Source organism: Macaca nemestrina, chromosome 9 (genome assembly GCF_043159975.1).
Source record: "Macaca nemestrina isolate mMacNem1 chromosome 9, mMacNem.hap1, whole genome shotgun sequence".
Classification (NCBI taxonomy): Eukaryota; Metazoa; Chordata; class Mammalia; order Primates; family Cercopithecidae; genus Macaca; species Macaca nemestrina.
The window spans coordinates 28,567,104-28,589,649 of NC_092133.1; the positions used below are offsets into that span (position 1 = coordinate 28,567,104).

The 22,546-nt window shown below is 39.3% G+C and overlaps 1 protein-coding gene across 4 annotated transcripts in view; it reads right to left on the minus strand.

Moving 5' to 3' along the window:
• The window catches only part of LOC105478298 (sortilin related VPS10 domain containing receptor 3), a 612,041-nt gene that overhangs the window by 165,829 nt on the left and 423,666 nt on the right, over positions 1-22,546 (minus strand). For all 4 annotated transcript variants that reach the window (XM_011735416.3, XM_071069164.1, XM_011735417.3 and 1 more), the window contains one exon: positions 10,809-10,873. In XM_011735416.3, the coding sequence (XP_011733718.1) occupies positions 10,809-10,873 (65 nt within the window). The remainder of the gene's footprint in view (positions 1-10,808; positions 10,874-22,546) is intronic.

Sequence of the window (22,546 nt, forward strand, 5' to 3'; positions counted from 1 at the left end):
GGACTTACTATGTGCAGACGGGCCTTGGCCAAGTAGCAGCATGGCTTTTCAGCTGTGAGGCACAGACAATTTAGTGTGTGCCTCTGAGGACTGTCGTCAGGATTAAATAAGATGTTGCATGAAAAATGCTTAGCACATTGTGGATACATTTTAAAAGATCAATAAATGTTAGTTATTTTTTATTATGAAGAGAAAGGGAAAGGAATCCAACTCTCAGCATCTTTTGTAGATTCAATTTATAATAAATGTCCTATTTTGTTGTGGAGAATTGAAAGACCATGATATCACAGGTTCTACAGTGAAGTTATATTCTGAATTTAAATCATCGTTTACCTTAAGTGCAATGGATGTTTGGACAAGAACAAAAGTATACGGGCTGGACAAATCAAGGAGAACTTCAAAGAGGAGGCAACCCTTGAGTTTAACCTGGATGTGAAATTGTGCTATGTGAAAGGAAATTCTTGAATGAGGGAGTTCAAAATGCACAAGGACTTTTACGTAAGCAAAGCTCATGAAATATGTGACATAATCGCATGTTAATGAATTGACTTTGATTAATTCTTATTCTTGAACTTCTATTTTCTATCCTCTCCTTTGAAACATCCTCAAATGAAAAACTAGAAAGAACAGACAATCAAAAGATCTCATTTGGATATCCCTATGTAAAAACCAGAGAGTGATTTCCTAAATGGTTAATCTTCATGCTTAATATATTTCTAAATGTAAAATGTCTTCCTAATATATTCCTAAGAGCTAGTGTGGTCACTGCTCCACTTACAAAAATGAAAAGTCAAAGGCTTTGTTCCCTGCACCAGGAATAGAAGATTATTCTGCTATTTGGAAATATGCACTCCTATTTCAAACTAGCTCTACAGCTAGCAGGACCTTTAGGAGTGTTGTAACATCATTTAAATGGAGCCAGCATCCATGTCTTCTCACTCTACAGACGTGGGACCAAGGATCTCACTGGTGAGAAGGGCTGCCCCACACTGACTGATTCATTCCTTTTGTATTGGCTCAAGGTATATAGAGAAACTGCAGGTGTCAGACACATCCTGAAGTTCAAGGAAGCAGAGAACATAAGACAGATTCTTGCCCTCAGAAGATTCCTATGCCAGTGATGGAGATGGGACATTTACAAATGAATATACCTTAGGATGCTTAGAGAACTGGTGAATGTGGGAGGAGAGAAGGAAACAATCCGACACCCTTAGCCTTCTTTTCTTCCTAAGAAGCTGTATTTCTGCTCGAAGTTTCTCAGGACTGGGACTCAGCCTCAGCCTTTCTCTATTCATCAAGACAAGCCCCTCATCTACATCAACAAATGTAACTGGAAAGTCCAGTTCTGGTTCTGCCATACCTTTCCAAAAGGATCACCTCTTTACCAGCAGAAATAAAATCGTAGCCACTTTTCTCTTTCTGGGCTGACTTTATAAAGCTTCAGTAAAATGTTGGTTAAACTGAACTGAATGTCACTAAAAGCCTATACATTTTGTTATGTTTAATTACATGGTGACTTGTGATTATGTTTTGCCTTTGAGAATTACTAAGCATTCAAACTTCCTAGACATCAAGCTTCCTGTCATCTCAGAGAAAAAACTTTCTGTGATTTACTCAACTTCCATGCCTTTGGGTAATAATGTACCTATTGTCAGAAATTGAAAAAGTGAATTAAAATTGTGAACAAAAAGCAAATTCAGCTCTTCAGGCCTTCTCTTAGAGAAATACCCACGAGCTGTTTATTTTATGTAACATTAACTCTCAAATGAAAATAAGTGAAAACAAGCAGATTCAAGGTAACTCTAAAAAGTTATTTAGCTTCCATCAGCATCCTTTTTCTTGACTGGGGAGTGCAACTAACCTATCTGTAAAGACAAGGAAGGAAGTAATATTGCTGCAAATACCTAATACAGAGCTTGAAGCATAATAGGTTCTAAAAACAAACAAAGGCAACAAACAATAAAAGGGAGCTTCCATTCCTTCTACTGAGTTCATGGATTTTGAGCTTTGGTGACACTTCTCATCTCCCATAGGAGAAACCCAGCATTATCTGTCTTCTTGATGGCACAGGAGGCAATCTGGCAGTTGCAGATATTTAGAAACCATGGTGACACTGAATATCTCAGCAATCCTACCATCCCATTCAGGGCTCTTTCCACTGTCCCTGCTAAATAAACTGACCCCGAATAGGGTGACTATATGAAGATGATGATGATGATGACAATGACGATGACAATAGCAGCATTTTTGACTGCTCACTCTGCGTTGTTTGGTGTTCTAGGAACTATATGCATTAACGCATTTCATTCTTGCAACAACCCAGGGAGTTACAATTATTATCATTTTCCTGTTATAGCAGAGGAAATTGAGGCACAGGATGATTAAGTAACTTACCTAAGTTCCACAGCTCTAGGAAGTGACGGAGCTAGAATTTGAACCCAGGTGATTTTACACCAGTATCTGTGATCCTAACCTTTATGTATTTTAAACAGAGAACAAAAACTGGGCTAGGTATTTGACTAGAATCTACATACTGGGTCACTCCCTGTCACTGGCTGTCTATGTGACCTTGGGCAAGTTGTTATATGATTTGATGCCTTTTGGAATGTAATATAATGTGGGAATCTCTTATATGTTCTGACTTTTTGATTCTGGAATCCTTCTATCAAAGACAATCCTATATCTCCATCCATAAAGTGAGTTTTACTGTGCCTGCTATGATTGAACAGAAGGCAAGCAGTCTGCAGCCCCATTGCCTTAGCTCCCACTTTGTCTTCATTTTGGCCTCTGAAGTCTTAAAGAGCTGCTAGAGCTCTGAGTTCACACAATTCCAAAGTTATTGAATTAATCAATATTTTTAAAGAGCCAATAATATATGTATCTAGAGCCTAGAGTTTAGTCTTCAAAGCTAATAGTTTCACTTGTGTGCCAAGCTCATTTGATTACTTATGTATGCCTGGAATCTCTGTTAAGAAGTATTAGGCTTTATCTTGTCTTAGAAGAAGTGCAGTGATTGCTTAATGAGGGTTGATGATGAGAGGAAGACAAAGGATGGTGGCATATGTTCTACAGGTTTTGATTCTGCACATTTCTAGAATGTCTAGATGCTTCGAATGTTTTGCCCATGTTCAGGTTCACTTATCACAGTGCACCATGGGACACCATACTTGGGAATTTCATGCAGAGGAGCTCACTACTTCACAAAGCAGCCCACATCATCTTTGGGTACTCTCTGTTGTTACTGCTTTGTTCATTGAACTGAAATCTCCCTTGTTGTCAATTTTACTCTATAATAAGATCTTCATTAGTAAACTGATGAAAAAAATAAATTATAAAAATACTTCTTACACTTGTTAGTATTTTCAAATAGGTAAAACACTAGATGAGGGATCACAGGAAGGCTAAGAAATTTGTCCAAGGTCTAAATGACAGAGTTAGTTTTCCAACTCTATTGACACTCAATTTCCTCTTACGTGGAGGGTGTGTGCGTCCTTCTGTCTGTTGGTCTGTGACTGAGTAACTGTGTCAGAGAGAAAGCATGTGCAGGGACATTCAGAGAAAGATGAATTCCAGAAGTGAATGGGAGGAAAAGCCGTTGGAATCCTGAATCTCATGGCAGAAATAGGATTATTCACACAGTTGTTAACCAAACTGGTTGGCTTTGCCCTGCTTAAACCTTGCCAGGGCAAAAATATAATAATAATAATAATTTAATGCTTTCAGCTTAATTCAGGAAGTCTGACTCCTATAGAGGGAGACGAGGACTAGGCCAGAGGAGAGATTCCGATATATAAACAAAAAAAGAGACCAGCTTATGTTGGGTTAGATCGAGAGTGTTGGAGTGAAGTTCAAAGTCAGAATTGTCAATGCCACACCATACAACTGAAAAGTCCATGCTCTATGCTGCTTCTCTGGGGCCCCTTCAGTCTAGAGCGGCACCATCCAATATATATAAAAAACAAGCCACAAATGACCTTTTACATTTTTCAGTAATCATATTTTAAAAGTAAATAGAAAAGTGAAGTTCATTTATATGTTTTATTTAGCCCAAAATATTATCATTTCATCACGTCATCATATAAAAATTATCAAGGAACAATTTTTCATTCATAGTATAATAAGTCTTTGAAACCCGGTATGTATTTTACACTTAAAGCACACCTTGATTCGGACAGCACATTTCGAGGACTCAATAACCACTGTGACTAAATGACTACCATATTGGACAGCACAGCTCTAGCATAACTTTCCCACACCCCATTTCTACCATCCCTTTGGATGGTAGAAACTCATCCAACTCATCCCACAAGATGAGGCTTAGCTATGGCCTCTTCCATGCAGCCTTCTGCCACTCCTCAGCAGTTGCGCAACCCTTCCTTTTGGTCCCCACAGCACTTTGTCCATGATACTTACAGCAGTGTCTCCATGGCCTTTAGCATAATGTGTTACAACAATGATCTGTGTACATATCTGCCTCTCCCATTTGCCTGCGAGCTACTTGGTGCTGATTGTGTCCTTTTTATCTGTATATACCCTGCAGCTCAGTGCAGTTCAGTGTTAATCAAAGTACAGTCCCCACACCAGAAGCAGCAGCTGAGAGCTTGTCAGAAATGGTGAGTATATATTTTAACAAGCTCTCCAGATGGTGCACATGCATGTTAAAGTTCAACCAGCTCAGATCTAGTGCATTGGTTCTCAATCCTACATGTCCTAAAATCAGCAGGACAGCTTTATAAAAGGCCAATGCCCGGGACCTTTCCCAGGAGATACTTCATTCATTGATTTGTGGTGGGACCCAGGTAGGGGTGTGTGTGTGTGTGTGTGTGTGTGTGTGTGTGTGTGTGTGTGTGTGTGTGTGTGTTTATTCATGAGGTGATTATAATGCTTGGTTTGAGGACCACTTGTCTTCTATACTTGAAGAGTGTTCTATTACGGTGGAGTGAATTGTGAGCCAATGAGCAAATATAAGAAAAGCACACATTTCTATATTAATATTTGCACAGATGCCAGTATCCTCGTCTTATTCTGGGAACTACATAGAGCAATATTTAATTGGTGTTTCATGAGCAGATCTTGCTTCTGTTCCCTGAATGAATAAATAAATCATTAATTCTGCTTCATTTTATAATTAGGAAAAAGGAACCTAGAGAGGTTTACTTGTTTCCCTGGATCACATAGCCTCTCAGTGGAAAAACTGGAATTAGAATTTAGGTTTCTACTCTCCACGTCTGCCTGCCTGTGAATAGCTAAAAGACCATATCTCTTTATTCCTCAAACAGATAAACACAAATTGAAAACGTGGTTCCCATGGAGATCGAGCAGAAAGAGTGGTATCTCATAGCTGCTGGTACCCACACTTCAGCCCAGGGCAGTGTAACCCTCTTATCAGGGCTTGGAGAGTCATTCATTTCAACACCCTTCCCAGGCCCACCTACCTGCCTGGGCAGATAGTGCGGGCAAGCTTGGCAAGTCCAGTGTCATCAGGCAAGAAAACACCTGGACACAGAGCTGAGGGTACTGGATAAGTCTGTCTGCTCAGAGTACAGTACCTGAGAAGCAGGGAACAGGATGTGACCTGGCCTCATCACTGATGCTACTGTCTGGTCTGCTCCACCACCACAGTCACAGTCTGCTCCTCCACCACTTGCCTGGGGCCACTAGACAAGCCAGTTGGCTTCTCTATTTCTCAGAATCATTCCTAAGTTATGAGCCACGTTAGTCTGGATTGGGGACCAGGGAAATAGAGCAAAAGCTGCCTTGTGCTCCAGAGATGGAGGCTGGGGTCTGAATGAGCTGAAATGAGTCCTAGTTTTTCATCTATCACTTCCTGTATCTTAAATGTGAAACAAGCAGACAAAAGAGGCAGGTAGAAAGGAAGGTGAAGTGACCAGAGATTGACAGGTACCATCCATATGTGAGACTGCAGCTGGGGGAAATATAATTGCTTCATGAAGCTTTATCACTATAAACAGGCAAGGATGGCCGAGACACCTTGGTGTGCAGCATGAACTGTGGCTCAGGAAGCTACCTACCTGTTCGCTCGTAGGTCCTCTTCAAGGTCCAGCTTCACTAACCTATCTCCATTCATTCTTTTCCAGGTCATAACTTACAGCCTTGCACATACCACCTCTCATGATTCTGGGAACTTACAAGGTTCTTCTCCCTATCCAGAATGCTCAGATAATGTCCTACTAAGCCCTAGTACCAAATCAAACATTCTCTATTTCTGAGATTGTTCCCCTAACTTGCTTAGGTTATTAGTCACAATCTCATTTACAATTCAACACAATATATTCCCAACTCTATTAAAGTCCTTGTCAAAGTGTGCTAGCAACATTGTAATACTTGTCCATCATTTGCATTGTCCATCATTCAAATACAAGTCTAGAAGCTCCTTGATGGTAAGGATGAGATCACATTCACCTGTGTGTCCCCTCAGTGCCCAGTATATATAGATTTTAAGTAAATGTTGATTGGGTAAAAGTATAAGTAAGCGAATGAATAAGTGAATGAATGAGAAAAGAAGCAGGAATTCCTGTAGAACTAGAAGTCAGGAACTATGCCTCCTAGCTTTCATTAACCAAAAATTTTAATTTTAGTATTTTAATACAAACATATTTTTCAATGTACACACAGTGAGTTTTTGGCATAGAGTTCTGTAAGTTTGAACAGATATATAGACTTATGTAACCACCACCACAATCAGGTTACAGAACAATGACATCATCCTAAAAAATATTTCATGCAGATTTTCATGTCAAATACTTTCTCCACTCTGGGAGCCACCAGTAAATTCTCTATCTACATGGTTTGTCTTTCTCATAAGATCATATAAATGGAATAATACAGCATGTAACCTTTTGAGAACAGCTTGTTTTACTCAACATAGCACCTTTAAAATTCATGTGTTGCTTCAAATATGAGTAATACCGAGTAGTATCCTATTTTGTGGAAGTGCCACAGCATATTAATACATTCACCCATTCAAAAATATTTGTTTCCAGTTTTTGGTGATTATTAATAAATCTCTACAGACATTCACTAACAGGTTTTAATGTGAATATAAATTTTTCATTTTTCTAGGCTAAATATTCAGCAGAAGTGGGATTGCTGGGTTATAAGATTGTATAACTTTATAACAAACTACCAAAATATTTTTTCAGAGTAGCTGTACTATTATGCATTCCCACCAGCAATGTATGAGAGTTCTATTGCTTTACTTCTGTGCCATACTTGATACTGTCATTTCTGTTTATTTTGGTGATAACAATAGATATACAGTGATATATCATTATGGTTTTAATTTGCATTTCCCTAGTGTCTAATAATGTTCAGCACTGTTTCATGTGTTTATCTGTAATCTTTATATTTTCTTTGCTAAATGATCTGTTCAAACTTTTTTTAATGAGCTGTTTTTTATTGCTATGTTTTAAGCATTCTTTATATGTTCTGGCTACACATCCTCTGTTGGACATTGATTTGCATGTATTTTCTCCCAGTATTTTAACAGTATCTTTTGAATAGTAAAAGTTGTAAATTTTGAGGAAGCTTAATTTATCAATTATTTATTTTATCAATTTTGCTCTTAGTGTGATTTAAAAAAAACTCTGTCCAACCCAAGGTCATAAAAATTTTCCCCTACGTTTTCTTCTAAAAGTTTTATAATTCTATGTTTTATATTTAGATCTATGATCTACTTGGAGTTAAATTTTGTATAAGTTATGAATCATTGTATAAGTTGTGAATCATAGGTTGAAGTTAATTTTTCCCGATGACTGCCCAATTGATCCAACACCATTGATTGAAAATAATATCCTTTCTACACTGAATGGGTTATATCCTGCAACCTTGCTCAACTCACATATTAGTTCTAGGAGATTTTCTTATGGATACCTTGGGATTTTCTACATAGGCAATCATGTCAATGGGAATAACAAGGTTTATTTTCTTCTTTGCAATCTATATGAATTGTATTTCATTTTTCTTGCTTTATTTCACTGCCTAGGACTTTCAGCATAGTATTGAATAAAAGTGTTAGGAGTAAATATTCCTGCCATTTTACTGCTCTTCAGGGAGAAAGCATTCAGTATCTCACCATTAAGATGATGTTAATTTTAGGTCTTTTGTAGATGTCCTTTATCAGAAGTTTCCTTCCCACTAGTTGGATGTTTTTGTTCGAATTTGTTTTTTTGTTTGTTTGTTTGTTTTCCTATTACCAATTAGCTATGTGAATCTGGGCAAATCTGAGTTAAACTACCATGTCAGGAAAAACAGTAAATAAAACATTTTTGTATTTTTGATGATGCTCAAACAATGGTAGAGATGTGTGTGTGTGTGTGTGTGTGTGTGTGTGTATGCACAAGTGTGAGGCAGCACTCACTGCATACCACAAAGGAAAGACATTATGCATTTTGTTAGGGTATGCAAATAAAACATGCCCAGATCAAGGCAGTTTTGCTATGTGCACTTTCTAAATAAAGCTGAGTTAGGGGCAATTTACTAGATTGAAAAAGCATTCTTTTAACTATTAAAAATTGATTTTAAAAACCCTAGAATTCCAGGGGAGGATTTATAATGAAAAAATAAAATAAAATTAAAAACCTAGAAGATGGAACAGAACTAATATATTCTATACTTTAACCTAAGTACGGCACGTGACATTTATCCCTGTTATATTTCTGCCTGCCTTTATTCAATTATTGAATTCTGGCAATAGGCCAGAAACTGTTCTATGTGTTCTGCATTTGTAATCTCATAAAATTTCACAGAAGTCCTGCACCATAGGCCTCATCCCAATTTGGACCAGAATTCTTGAACTTTCAGAAAATAAATTTTAGCTTAATGTAAGAAACTACATTTTTTTAAAGGAGCTGTCCAGCATCAGAAAATAATGTGTCTAAAATAATGTGTCTTAAGCCTGAGCTCACGGAGCCTGAGAATGTACTGTTAGAGGTTTGGGAGAAGGGATTCCTACACCAGGTCAGAACTCAGACCATCCTCCAACTCTGAAACACAATGACCATGATAGATCACAAATATAGGTCTAAACAGGTTGACTTAGGAAGCAAAGCCCATGCGAGAGTTGTCCTGAAAACTGGCCTGTGGGTCATTTTCTGAGACTGGATATTTGCTGTCCTCCTCCTGTCCTTCTATGCTCCCTGAAACCCCTACATTTCATTCTTCTCCCAGTTTCTTTCTCAGCCATAAGAATTGAATAATATAATTTTGAATCCAGACTCTACCACCCTTATGATCAGTAATTTAAGTGTGTGACAGTATCTCCTTAAATTCCCAATAGCTATTCAGTTAAAAAATATATTTAAAAGAGTGTAGGTCATCCCTGGATGTCTCACAGATTTACATCTATTCAAGGATCAAATGAGATGAAAAGGAAGGAAAGATGAAAAGGAAGGGAAGGAAGTAGGGATGGAAGGAAAGAGGGAGGAAGGGAAGGAGGGAGGGAGGGAGGAAGGAAGGAGGAAGGGAAGGGAAGGGAAGGGAAGGAAGCGGGGGAAGGGAAGAGAAGGAAGGGGGCGAAGGAAAGGAAGGAGGGAAGGAAGGAGGGAGGGAAAGAGGGAGGGAGGGCAGGAGGGAGGGAGTGGTACAGAGTGGCAGAAATATAGTAACAAATTCTGATTACCTTCTAACTCTTTTAAAAACAAAACTAAATCAAATAAAACATATTCCCCCAAATGCATGTTTATGGCATGCATCTATGGTTGGCCTCCAACAGTAGATTTCCCCTGCAGAAAGCACATGCAGTTTTACTTAACAGACTCAGGTCAAAACAGAATCACCTTCCATTTATACAACATTTTTGAGTTTCTCTAATATTCACCTTCTATTTGATTAACCTATAATCCTGGGAGGTGCTCCAGGCAAGGATGAGTATTCTCGGGTCATAGAGGAAGTTACAGCCCGGAGAGGTTAAGGAGTTTTTCCTGGTCTCAAGGCTAGAGGGTAACAGAGCCCTGGACCCCAACTCACAGGCAGGTGCTTGTTCTGCTGCACTTCTGCATCACCACTATTAGATTATTTGGCTCTGTTCTCAATCTAAGATATGCTAATTATATTTTTATACATTTTTATTTAAGCTGATTTTATTTTTCCTGGATGGAGAAGAACCCTTTAAGTATAAACAACTCTGAAAAGAATAAAATGCTTAAATTGGTACAAAATGATGCTTTCTGAGTCCAATTTTGTGTAAGAAGTACACAGCTGCACAAGGTACATAGTGGGTCATGTGTTTAAAATCTTGCAATTCCACTGCTAGAAGAGTCCCTTATTTGCAGGGACAATATAGAACTTGCTCATCACTCTCTCTCTCTCTAGGGCTCAGAACCATGTCTGACACATAGCAGGCCATCCCTAAATATCTCAAATGGATGAATAAACAGTTTTGCAAATAATTGCCCCATTACATTTTTTGGTAAGGTTGCCTATATAAAGGGTTCATACTCTGAAGCAGGCAGTCCCTGCAATTTGCCTTATGAATGTAAAATACCATGATGAGTTATGGACATTCCTCTTCAAATTACTCTGAAGATGCCAAAGAAATTACAAACAGGAGCCTCAGTTTCATCACATTAACTCATATCCCCAGAAAATTCATTCCTGAGAGTTTGTTTCAATGAAAAGTCTCCCTTAGGAAAGGACTTCTCACCCCTACTCTGGGAAATAAGGATGGATATGGCTGTAATGGAGCTCAGGGCTTTTCATCTTTCCAAGTCATTAAAACACAAATTGGGGGAGGAAAGAGACCTGCAGGCAGATCTCCCTGGGCCTAGCCTGGCTGTAGCAGAACTTACATCCGTCCGTGGTCCGCACCTCCATGTGCACCAGGTCCGCCTCCTTATCCAATCCGGCCACCGACCTAGGAAAGGAAGAGAGAGACAGAAGCTCAGTGACAACACCGATACTAGACAGAGAAGTGGGAGGCACTCAGGGTCAAATGCTACTCAGAAATCCACTTTCTCAAAGACGACCATCCTGCAGTCTGGGAACCAGCAGAATGTGGCCACTGGCAGTCCTCACAGTGTGGCTGCTCCTAGAAACTGTCACCTATAAGGGTCACGAGACATGAGTACTGAATGGTCAATGAGTCAATGATTCAAAAAAAATAGAGAAGAATACAGAGTGCATAGTCATGCTGGCCTACACCTTGCTCATGGCCTTCTCCACGTTGCACCTTCCCAGAAGTTCTCTCTTCCCCAGTGTCTTCCATCTATCTCCTCTGTCTTAACCTTCTTGACTCCTTCCACCACTTCCTCCTCCTCTGCCCTCCCACTTTACCTGCCTGTTCTACCCAGTGGGGAAGACGATATTGCCTCAGTTTGGGCTGTTTGCTTCAAGATACTCCTTCCTTCCTGAGTTTAATCCTAGGTATCCTTCTTTATTCCTGCCTTGAAAATAACAAAAGTTTGGCAATATACATTCAAAATCTGGTCTGACAAGGACAAAATTCTCCTGGTGACCAAAGTGGAAAACCTTAAAGGTCTCTGGCCAATACCTAGAAGATGGAGGCCTAAGAATCCCTATAAATAATCCTCATAGACCTCCGAGCTTTCACACATAAAGCCCAGTCAGCTGTTTCCTAAATTAGAGACCCAGGCCAGAGTAAGGCCCAGAAAGCCCACTGAAAAGAGCCAACACACATGTTAAAAACTCATTTACTAAAGATCACACAATCCACTCTCTCTGGCAGGCTCTTACTTATAGTCTAATGGCTCAGATTTTATACACTATTCTAAGATTTGTATTCTGGTTTTCCAGTCTTCGATAGGGAAGCAGCAGCAAGTTAGAAATGGAAAGTAGAATTGAAAATGGTGAGAACCAAGAACTGATACTTCGATAGCAAGAGAAATGGAAAACTTGTGAAAAACAGACCTAAGAACTCAAAACCCAATCTTCCATGCCACAAATCCCTACACTTCTCAGTAGCCCTGGGGGCATTACTGTAACACAGCACAATTCAGTGCTGACATCTATGTTGAGGGGCTGAAGGCACAGAAGAAAAGAAACGGGGGCTGATGGCATCCAGGGTACCCTGTTTAAGAAATTAAGGCTGCAAGTGGTATGTTTTAGAAAAACTAAAATGATTTATATTGGTTAAAATAAAATTATTAGTTCAGCTGCAAGTGGTATGTTTTAGAAAAACTAAAATGATTTGCATTGGTTAAAATAAAATTATTACTTCTTGAAAGGTCAAAATTTAGTTATCTGAAAGTTCATTTATGTAAACTACTTCTTTTCTCAAAGAGGCTGAATGAATGAGGCTTCACTCTAATGGGTTATTTTTCCCCGTGATCATTGACATTCTATCATTTCCTTTTTCTTTACCTCATTTGATCCTAACAGCAAACCCCTAAGGTAAGGAGAGCAGGCATCATTAGTCATATGTGACTGAAGGAGAAATTGAGGCACAGAAAAAAATGGATGTCTGCCTAAGGCCACACAGGGACTAGGCCAAAATTAGAGAGACTTCCTGACTTCCAGCAGGAAGAGCTCCAACGTCCTTATCCACTCATCTCCCTGCCCCTCTCCTTCCCTAGCGAACTCTCATTCCTCTTTCCAAGCTCACTGGGCCTTGCCCCTCCAGCAGTCCTTCCTTCCCTAGTATCACTGCAGAGCCCTTTCCCTGCTCCCAAAGCATCCTTATCCCAGTGGCTCTCAGACGTTACAGCTAATGACAGCCCTGGGGGTAACTTTGAAATATACAGATGCCTGGGTCTCTTCACCAGACCAATGAAATAAAAACTTTTACAGATGGGATCAAGGCATCAGTATTTTTAAAGGTCGCAGGTGATTTCCATGTGCAGCCATGTTTGAGGACCACTGCTTTGCATGGCACAATCAAATCATGTATGCAACTGCTAATTCATTTCTGTATCTTCTCTATTTGGTTATAAACTTTAAAGTAGGATCCTGTCTTATTTATTTTTGAACCATTGGGACCTATGTGTGTAGTACATATTAGGTGATACTTAAGTGTTTACTGAATTAATAAACAACCGATCTACCTGTGATAATGCCAAATTTTCAATGTAAAACACTTGAGGCCAGACATACAGAGGACTGAGGGCACCACAATGGACTATATGAATATTTTCTTTGGTCTGAAGCCACCCTGCTTTTTTCTTTTTTTTTTTTTCAGAAGGGAAATGTCTCATTTTATTAACCCAATGTATCCCAAATGTATTTGACCACAGTAATTTTTTTAAAATTTTTGCTTTAAGTTCTGAGATATATGTACAGAATGTGCACGTTGGTTACATAGGTATACCTGACATCAAACTATACTACAAGGCTACAGTAACCAAACAGCATGCTACTGGTACCAAAACAGATATATAGACCAATGGAACAGAAGAGAGGCCTCAGAAATAACACCACATATCTACAACCATCTGATCTTCAACAAACCTGACAAAAACAAGCAATGGGGAAAGGATTCCCTATTTAATAAATGGTGCTGGGAAAACAGGCTAGCCATATACAGGAAACAGAAACTGAATCCCTTCCTTACACCTTATACAAAAATTAACCCAAGATGAATTAAAGACTTCAACATAAAACCTAAAACCATAAAAAACCTAGAAGAAAATCTAGGCAATACCATTCAGGACATAGGCATGGACAAAGACTTCATGACTAAAACACCAAAAGCAATTGCAACAAAAGCCCAAATTGGCAAATGGGATCTAATTAACCTAAAGAGCTTCTATGCAGCAAAAGAAACTATCATCAGAGTGAAGAGGCATCCTACGAAATGGGAGAAAAATTCTGTAATCTATCCATCTGATAAAGGTCTAATATCTAGAATCCACAAGGAACTCCCTGTTTCTTTATAGCACGCTGGTACTCTCAGGATTAGAAGTTTCTCAGTTGTTATTCTTCCATTCTCTCCCCATGGTCACTGACAGAGTAGCATTCAGAGAACTGGCACCATACTGAAGAAGCCTGATTGTGGTCAATAAATACTATGTTCTGTTAACAAAGAAAGAAAAGTCTGCTTCTTGGGAGCTTAAAACAAGGCAACCAAACCAATAAAACAAGCAAAGAAACCCTTCACTCAACAGGAAGGCTCACTTCCTTCCATCTAGTTAAAATCTCACACAACTTTCAAGGTTGAAAGCAAGAATCAAGTCCTCCTGGAAACCTTCCCTGGTCATGCCAGCTCACACTGATCTCTCTCCTTTACAATTCTAGAGAATCCAGAATGTGGATCACACATCCTCCAGCACTTGCATTATTAAGCTGTTCTCTTGAGTTGGTCTTGGCTCACTAGAATGGACACCTGTGGTTTGGGTCTGCTCAGTATGCTTTCCTGTCATCCTTTATGGAGCTGTCTATCTGACTGCAGCTATGTGCTTTTGGCCAGGCTGGTCAATCACAGCAGCCCATCCCTCTGAAGCCCTGGGATGTCATGTGATCCAGTAGGGTCATGAGACATCTTGGCTATGGTGATCAGGTGATCGCAACTTAAAAGACACCCTCAAGACTTCTCTTACTGAAGCTGTTAGGAAAGAATGGTCTCTCGAATCTGGTCACCAGGAGAAATACTCCTTGCCTGGTAGGAATATCAGGTCTATAAAAATGATGTACATATACAGAGAGAAAAAAAATGACAATATGACAGAGAGACAGAGAGGAAGTAATATGAAGACAATAGCCAAAAGACAAAGTGAAACAGAAACACACAGAGATAGAGAAACAAACAGAGACAGAGACAGTTCATGCACATGTGCAGTTTCACATACATTCACCACCCTCCCCCCACCCACACACACACATACATCTAGAGAATCCAGAGAGTCAGAGGTTCACACAAACAGGGAAATGCACTAAGAGACAGATAGACCACTAGACACAGCTAAAGGTCCTTAAATCTGAATCCATTTCTTAGTTCCATCTCAGGTTTGTAGTTTCTTGATACATACGAGCCCACATGGTGCCTTTGTTTGTGAAGGTGTGTGTGTGTATTTATTTGCTTAAGCTATCGATTACAAATAGAATGATTTTTATAAATATATGCAGCTCACCAGACAGTAAACTTCCTAAGGCCAGAGACCCTAATTATCTTTATTCAATATTTCTCCTGAGTTCCAGCACTACTCAGGATTAGGCTCCCCTCTGGAGGAAATGATAGGGGTAAGAGATTTGTACTTCAAAATTGCTCTGTCCCTAGGTCCACAGGGGAGGAAATTAAGCTGTTCAGCTGGCCAGAGGTATAGTAAAATAACTTAGATGCTGAGGGTAAGAAGAACATTCTTCACCACAATCTGAGCTGTGGCCTGAGGCCCTCCTCCAGCCCACAGAGGGAAGCCGCTGCCCACCTTCTGCCATGCCGATGGCGTTAGCCTAGGGCTTTTCAACGTTGGCACTGTTGACATTTTGAGCTGGATAATTCTTTGTTGTGGAAGATGTCCTACTCATTGCAGAATATTTAGCAGCATCCCTGGCCTCTACCAGATGCAGTAACCCTCCCGCAGTGGTGGCAACCAAAAATGTCTCTAGGCACTGCTAAATATCGCCTGGTGGGGATGGTTGGCAGAATCACACCCAGTTAAGAAGCACTGCCTTGGCTGGGGGCAGTGGCTCATGCCTGTAATCCCAGCACTTTGGGAAGCCGAGGCGGGCGGATCATGAGGTCAGGAGATCAAGACCATCCTGGCTAACATGGTGAAACCCTGTCTCTACTAAAAAAATACAAAAAATCAGCCGGGCATGGTGGCGGGCGCCTGTAGTCCCATCTACTTGGGAGGTTGAGGCAGGAGAATGGTGTGAACCTGGGAGGCGGAGCTTCCAGTGAGCCAAGATGGTGCCACTGCACTTCAGCCTGGGCGACAGAGAGAGACTCCGTCTCAAAAAAAAAAAAAAAAAAAGAAGAAGAAGAAGAAGAAGCACTGCCTTAGCTGGACATGCTTAATTGCTTGCACTCTGAGCCTCCCCTGGTAACAAGGCAGCAAAAATAGGCATTCAGGAACTGCACTTCCTCACCTAGCACAAACTGCTGAGAAGACCATGAACTTATTGTTATTTCGAGCCATATCAATTCACCAGGAAACTATCTGACATTCATCGGGTGTAAGCAATCAGGTCCCTCGTCTTAAAGTCCCAAGTCTCCACTTCTAGAAACTCAATGCAAGGAAAGTACACACAAATACACCAAGCAAAGAAATACATGATGCAAACATTCAGAGTTTTCTTCTTTAGGGAAAAGTGGAAGTCATAAGGGATAAACTTGTAGAACAGTTTGGGAAAGTGTATATAATGATGATGATAAATGCTAATGGGTATTAAGACCATTCCTGTGTCAGGCACTGTGTTTGGTGTTTATAAGCATTATCTTCATTAATTCTCAAAATGAACTTTTAAGGAAGGTATCATTTATCTAATTTTTCTCTTCAGTAAAATAAGAATATCACATAATAACAATTCATTGATATTAAGAGTACACTATGTGTTAGCCATATTTAAAATGTTGATTTTGCTTAATCCTCGCATCAACTCTATGAGTTAGGAATGATTTTTTCTCTACTTAAAAAGGCACAATTAGTCATTAAAAGCTTAAACAACTTGCCCAAAGACATGTAGCCACGAAGCAACAAAACTCAGACTCAAACCAGGAAGGTGGCTTTGAGCCATAAGCTTAACTTCTCCTGTAAGCTGCCTCTCCTAGCTGGTGAGAAGAATGGGATTTGTGCCCATCCATCTCTCCTAGAGTAAGGATCATAAACATCATGCCTCATTGTCTCCCTTTCCCCAACATGTAAGTCCCTTTAAAGCAGCATTTTAGGAAATACAAATGCATTCTGTATGCATTTTCAATATTGTAGAGAATTTTGGTTCTAGACTACATGAATTTGGAGTCACTCATATTGAAGGTAATTGGTAAGAAGGAAAAGTTGAGAATAGAAAAAGGAGGTTGGGCCAATGGTAGAGGAGTAGTGAGTGAAGATTTTTGCAAAGAAACCTTAAGAAGGATTAAACATGGTTGAAGAAAAGAAAACTTAGGGCTTGGGCTTGACTTTTTTGAGGTCTGTGATGATAGAATGAGGTGAGGCATGTGTAACAGGGGCCATGACATTGCCACAGGTATTAAGGAGGGGAGCAGAGGCATGCCTGCTCAGATATGCCAAGCAGGTTAATAATTGCCCCTGGCACCTCTTCCCTCTCAAGCATCCAAGTTCCTTCACATTTCTAGGACCAAATTTAGGCCAGGATAGACCAGAAGGCCAGGAGCAGTATTCAGTGCAGAACTAGCCACAGGACACATAAAGCTCCCTGTGCTTAATATCTGCAAAAGAGTACAGATGAATTTTCAAGCATCCTATTAAAACTGTCTGAAAGAAAAAGACTCCTAGAAAGTTTCTAGAAAGCATCAGATAGTAAAGATACATTGTTTCAGTATATAAGTATATATTATTATTGCTAATGTAAATAAGTAATCAATAATTCCTTTATTTGAGTATGCTGTATTCCTACTTTTAATTAAATGACTATAAAACAAAATTTTATAGGACAAAATAAAGATGTGAAGATCAGGTATGAATTTATGAAAACCCTATGAACACTCAAAAAGTACTTAATCATGGGCCAGGCGCGGCGGCTCATGCCTGGAATCCCAGCACTTTGGGAGGCCGAGGCGGGCAAATCACGATGTCAGGAGTTTGAGACCAGCCTGACCAACATGGTGAAACCCCATCTCTACTAAAAATATAAAAATTAGCTGGGTGTAGTGGCGTGTACTTGCAATCCCAGCTACTTGGGAGGCTGAGGCAGGAGAATCACTTGAACCCGGGAGACGGAGGCTGCAGTGAGCCCAAAATTACTCAATCATGAATTCTACCACAGGGATTTTCTGAAGACTAACATTCATGACTAGGGTAAAACTAATGTTTTCCAGTAGATTTTTCCAGTCTTCTTCAAGAAGGGACCTAGGATCAAGCCCTCTGTGTAAACTCTTCATCACATATGTGCAAATAATGATTTTTGGTTTCCACATCTATAAAATGGAAGTTCATAATACCTACTTCATAGAGTTAGAAGAATTAAAATGAGCTAAGTAGTAATCCATGAGAACAGTGTCTGACACATAGGATGCAGTCTTTACATTTTGGCGATGACAATATTATTTTCTATTGAAAGGACAGGATAAAATAATATACTTTCCTGCCTGTCTTCTTCTCCCAACTCCCCCACTGACACTTCTACATTTGTTGAGTAACTAATGATGGTAGTGTTGTTCAAGGCACTAGATATAAAAAGTCCTTGCTACTAAGAAGTTCAGTTTAGGCACCTTCTCCCTCTCTAGATTAAGCGTACATCACAAATCCTTGGAACCAACTCTTGACAAGGCTCCTGTAACAATCTGGTCTCCTCCCCAGTGAAGAAATCTTTGTACTGAGTTGCAAGTACCTTTATTCCCCCTTATTAGACACAATGCTTGACCTCACAGGGTTTTACTGGATAGTGTATCAGTTGATCCTACCACAGCACTTGGCACATGGTAGATCATCAGTAAATACTTGTTGAGTGAATGGTTGTAACACTTTCATTCTGTTAGAAAAACTTCATAAGCATGTGTCTGCATCTCAAAGACGAACTGTCTTATGACCAAAAGAGATCTCACTTTCCTCCCTGTGTCCCAGGTCATGTTTCTCTTTAGATTGTTCGCCTTCTTGAGGGTATTGTCATTAATCAGATAACAATTAATGAGCTCAATAATAGCACAAGAATCATCTGAAAATTTCCATATTTGGGAATCCTTTTGAGTTCTGACCAAAGACCAAGAAAGGACACAGGGAACAAAAGGAAGTAGGAAGCCACAGCCAAAATTCCAGGGAAGAAATGGAATCAGCTCCTCGAACCACACACTCACAGGTGTTACTAGCAGAAGTGCCAGAAAAGGTCAAGTGGCTTTAAACTTATTTTTAGCAACTTAACCCTTTGTGCAAACAGTCTCCAAATCCTGCCATAAAAAATAGGTCAGACGGGAACTTCTTGGGAACCATAACCGCTCACCCAGCCATGATAGTCCTCAAGAGAGCTGGATGCTACAACCTTAGAAACATCACAATCCTGTCCATCCCCATTCATGCCAAAGACCAGAAACCAACCCTTTGTAAAGACACAGCTAGAGTTTGTGTCAGTGGCCATAGAATCCAATGTGGAACATTAGTACCGGCCTCTTCATAATGCACTTAGCTCTTGGTCTTGGAAGGGACTGGCAGGACCAAGATCCTGTGTGTTTTTCTCTCTTTGTGAGTATTATTTCCAAGGCAAAAACTTCCCCAGGAATTAAAAACACTGAATATTGGGATATGTATGAGGGAAATATTGAGGGTAAAATACTCATAAGGTCAAAGTATGAATGCTTTATAAACTGATTAGCTAGACATTTAAATTTTAAAATGATAATTTTATTAATATTATTTTAACTGACAAATCATAGTTGTATACATTCATGGGGTACAATGTGAAGTTTTGATATACTGTATGTATAGGATGTAGAATTATTAAGTCAAGTTAATTAACATACCCATTACCTCATTTATTTGTCATTTTTTGTGGTAAAAAAATAAATGTGAAATATACTTTATAATTTTGAAATACACAATACATCATTTATTGAATAGGGAGTCCTCTTCCCATTGCTTGTTTTTGTCAGCTTTGTTGAAGATCAGATAGTTGTAGGTGTGTGGCCTCATTTCCACGCTCTCTATTCTGTTTCATTGGTCTATGTCTATTTTTGTACGAGTACTATTCTGTTTTGGTGGTGGGATAACTTGCTAGCCAAATGCAGAAGATTGAAACTGGACCCCTTCCATATACAATATACAAAAATCAACTCAAGATGGATCAATGACTTAAATGTAAAACCCAAAACTACAAAAAAAGAAAAAAATCCTGGAAGACAACCTAGGAAATACGATTCTGGACATAGGAACTGGAAGATTTCATGATGAAGATGCCAAAAGCAATTGCAACAAAAGCAAAAAATGACAAATGGAATCTAATTAAACTAAAGAGCTTCTGCACAGCAAAAAATTCTATCAATAGAATAAACAGACAACCTACAGAATGGGAGAAAATATTTGCAAACTATGCATCTGACAAAAGTCCAGCATCTACAAGGAACTTAAATTTACAAGAAAAAAAAAATTAAAAAGTGGGCAAAAGACATGAACAGACACTTTTCAAAAGAAGATATATATGTGGCCAAAAAGCATATGAAAAACAGCTAAACATCATTGACCATTAGAGCAATGCAAATCAGAACCACTATGAGATACCATCTTAGCCAGAATGATGATTATTAAAAAGTCAAAAAATAGCAGATACTGGTGAGGTTGAGGTGAAAAGGGAATACCTATACACTGTTGGTATGAGTGTAAATTAGTTCAACCGTTGTGGAAAGTAGTGTGGTCATTCTTCAAAGAGCTAGAAACAGAACTACCTTTTGACCCAGTAATCCCATTTTGGGGCATATACCCAGAAGAATATAAATTGTTCTATCATAAAGACACACACACGTGAATGTTCATTGCAGCACTATTCACAACAGCAAAGACATGGAATCAACCTAAATGCCCCTCAATGGAAGACTGGATAAAGAAAATATGGTACATATACACCATGGTGCACCATGCTGCCATAAAAAAGAACAAGATCACGTCCTTTGCAAGAATATGGATGGAGCTAGAAGCCATTCTTCTTAGCAAACTAATGCATGAATGGAAAAACAAATGCCACATGTTGTCACTTACAAGTGGGAACTAAATGACACAAAGAGGGGAACAACAAACACTGGGGCCTACCAGAGGGCAGACAGTGGGAGGAAGGAGAGGAGGAGAAAAAATAAGTATAGAGTACTAGGCTTAGTACCTGAGTGACGAAATAATCTGTACATAAATCCCCCATGACATGAGTTTACCTATAAAATAACCCTGCACGTGTACCTCTGAACCAAACATAAAAGTTAAAAAAAAAAAATAAAGGCACATTTAGACCAACTAAAAAAAATATACAATACATTACTATTGACTATCATCACCCTGCCATATCTCAAGATACTTCCCCAATTCACATCACAAACTTTCTCCCCCCTTATGTCTTTGTTCAAGCTGCCATTCCACCTGAAATACTCATTCTAGTCCACTCTACATATTCCCTGCTTATGGCCTAGCTCAATATTTAGCTTCTATGAAAGCTCCTGACCCTGGCTGAATATTAGAATCACTTGAGGAACTTGCCAAAAATATTAAATACCAATGCATAGGCTCTACTTCTTCCAGAAATTCTGGAGTAATTGGTCTGAAGCAATAGTCCTCTCATTGTGATTCTCATTGCAGCAGCTAGCATCAGAATCTTCTGGTGGGCTTCTTGGAACACCAATGCTGGGTTCCACCCTCAGAGTTTCTGATTCTGGAGGTCTGGGCCCAAGAATTTGTATTCTTAAGAAATACATAGATGACATGATGATGGTGGTCAGGACTCACACTTTGAGAATCAATAACCAGGACTCAAGTCTAGGAATCAATAGCTCTTAGATGCTCTTGGGTGATAAGAATGTGAAGTCAGAGCTGAGAATCATTTATTAGAGCCCAAGATACAATCTCAGACTGCAACAGGTGCTCCTTTCCACAGATCACCGATGCAGCTCAGAGCATAAATTCCAGAGCCAGACCCGGGGTTAGAGTCTTGGCTCCATCACTCACTCACTGGGGGATTCTAGGCAATTTGCTTAACTTTTCTATGCCTCAAATTGTTTCCATTGGCACAATGGGGAGGTAATAATGGCACCCCTGTCATTGTTTTTATGAGAGCTAATTGATTAAATGTATGCAAAACATTTGGAACAAAGAGAGGCACATGTTAACACTTTGCAGTATGTAACACTTAGTATAATAGTGCTCAAAATATCTTAAGTGCAACTAATATTTATTGAACACCTTTAACGTGCCAAGAATTTTACTATTAATTTAGATATATTATCTCAATCTTTAAACAAACTTTGAGACAGTAATATAATCTTTTTTTCTTTTTTTCAGATGAGGAAATGGAGATTTTAAAATGTCCAGTTGTGTAATTATTGACACAGAGCAAGAAAGAGATGGAGCCTGGATTCAAGCATAGTCTATCTCACTCCACCTTCAGTTATTTGTACACCTGACTTTTATCTCCTTCTTGATTTCATTCTTCTTAAAGACAGGCTCTAGATCTGACTAAACTGGATTTTCTTCCAGTGCCTAGCACCATGCCTCCCTGTGCATTTCTTAAATATCTGTTAAGCAGATGAATAAATACATGAATAGGAACAATAACCCCAGCAATATGTTTAGGATAAATGTTGAAAAGAGTCCCATAATATGGTGAAACAGATTTCATTCATTTAATTAATCTCTAGGCAATTAAGTGAATAAAGTCTTCATTCTATATTATTATGCTGCTATTTTCACCATTTATCCTCAAAGCAGTATTGGAGCTGTCAAACACAGTCATCTGTGATTTGCTTGACAAATGTGATCATCCTGCGAAAACG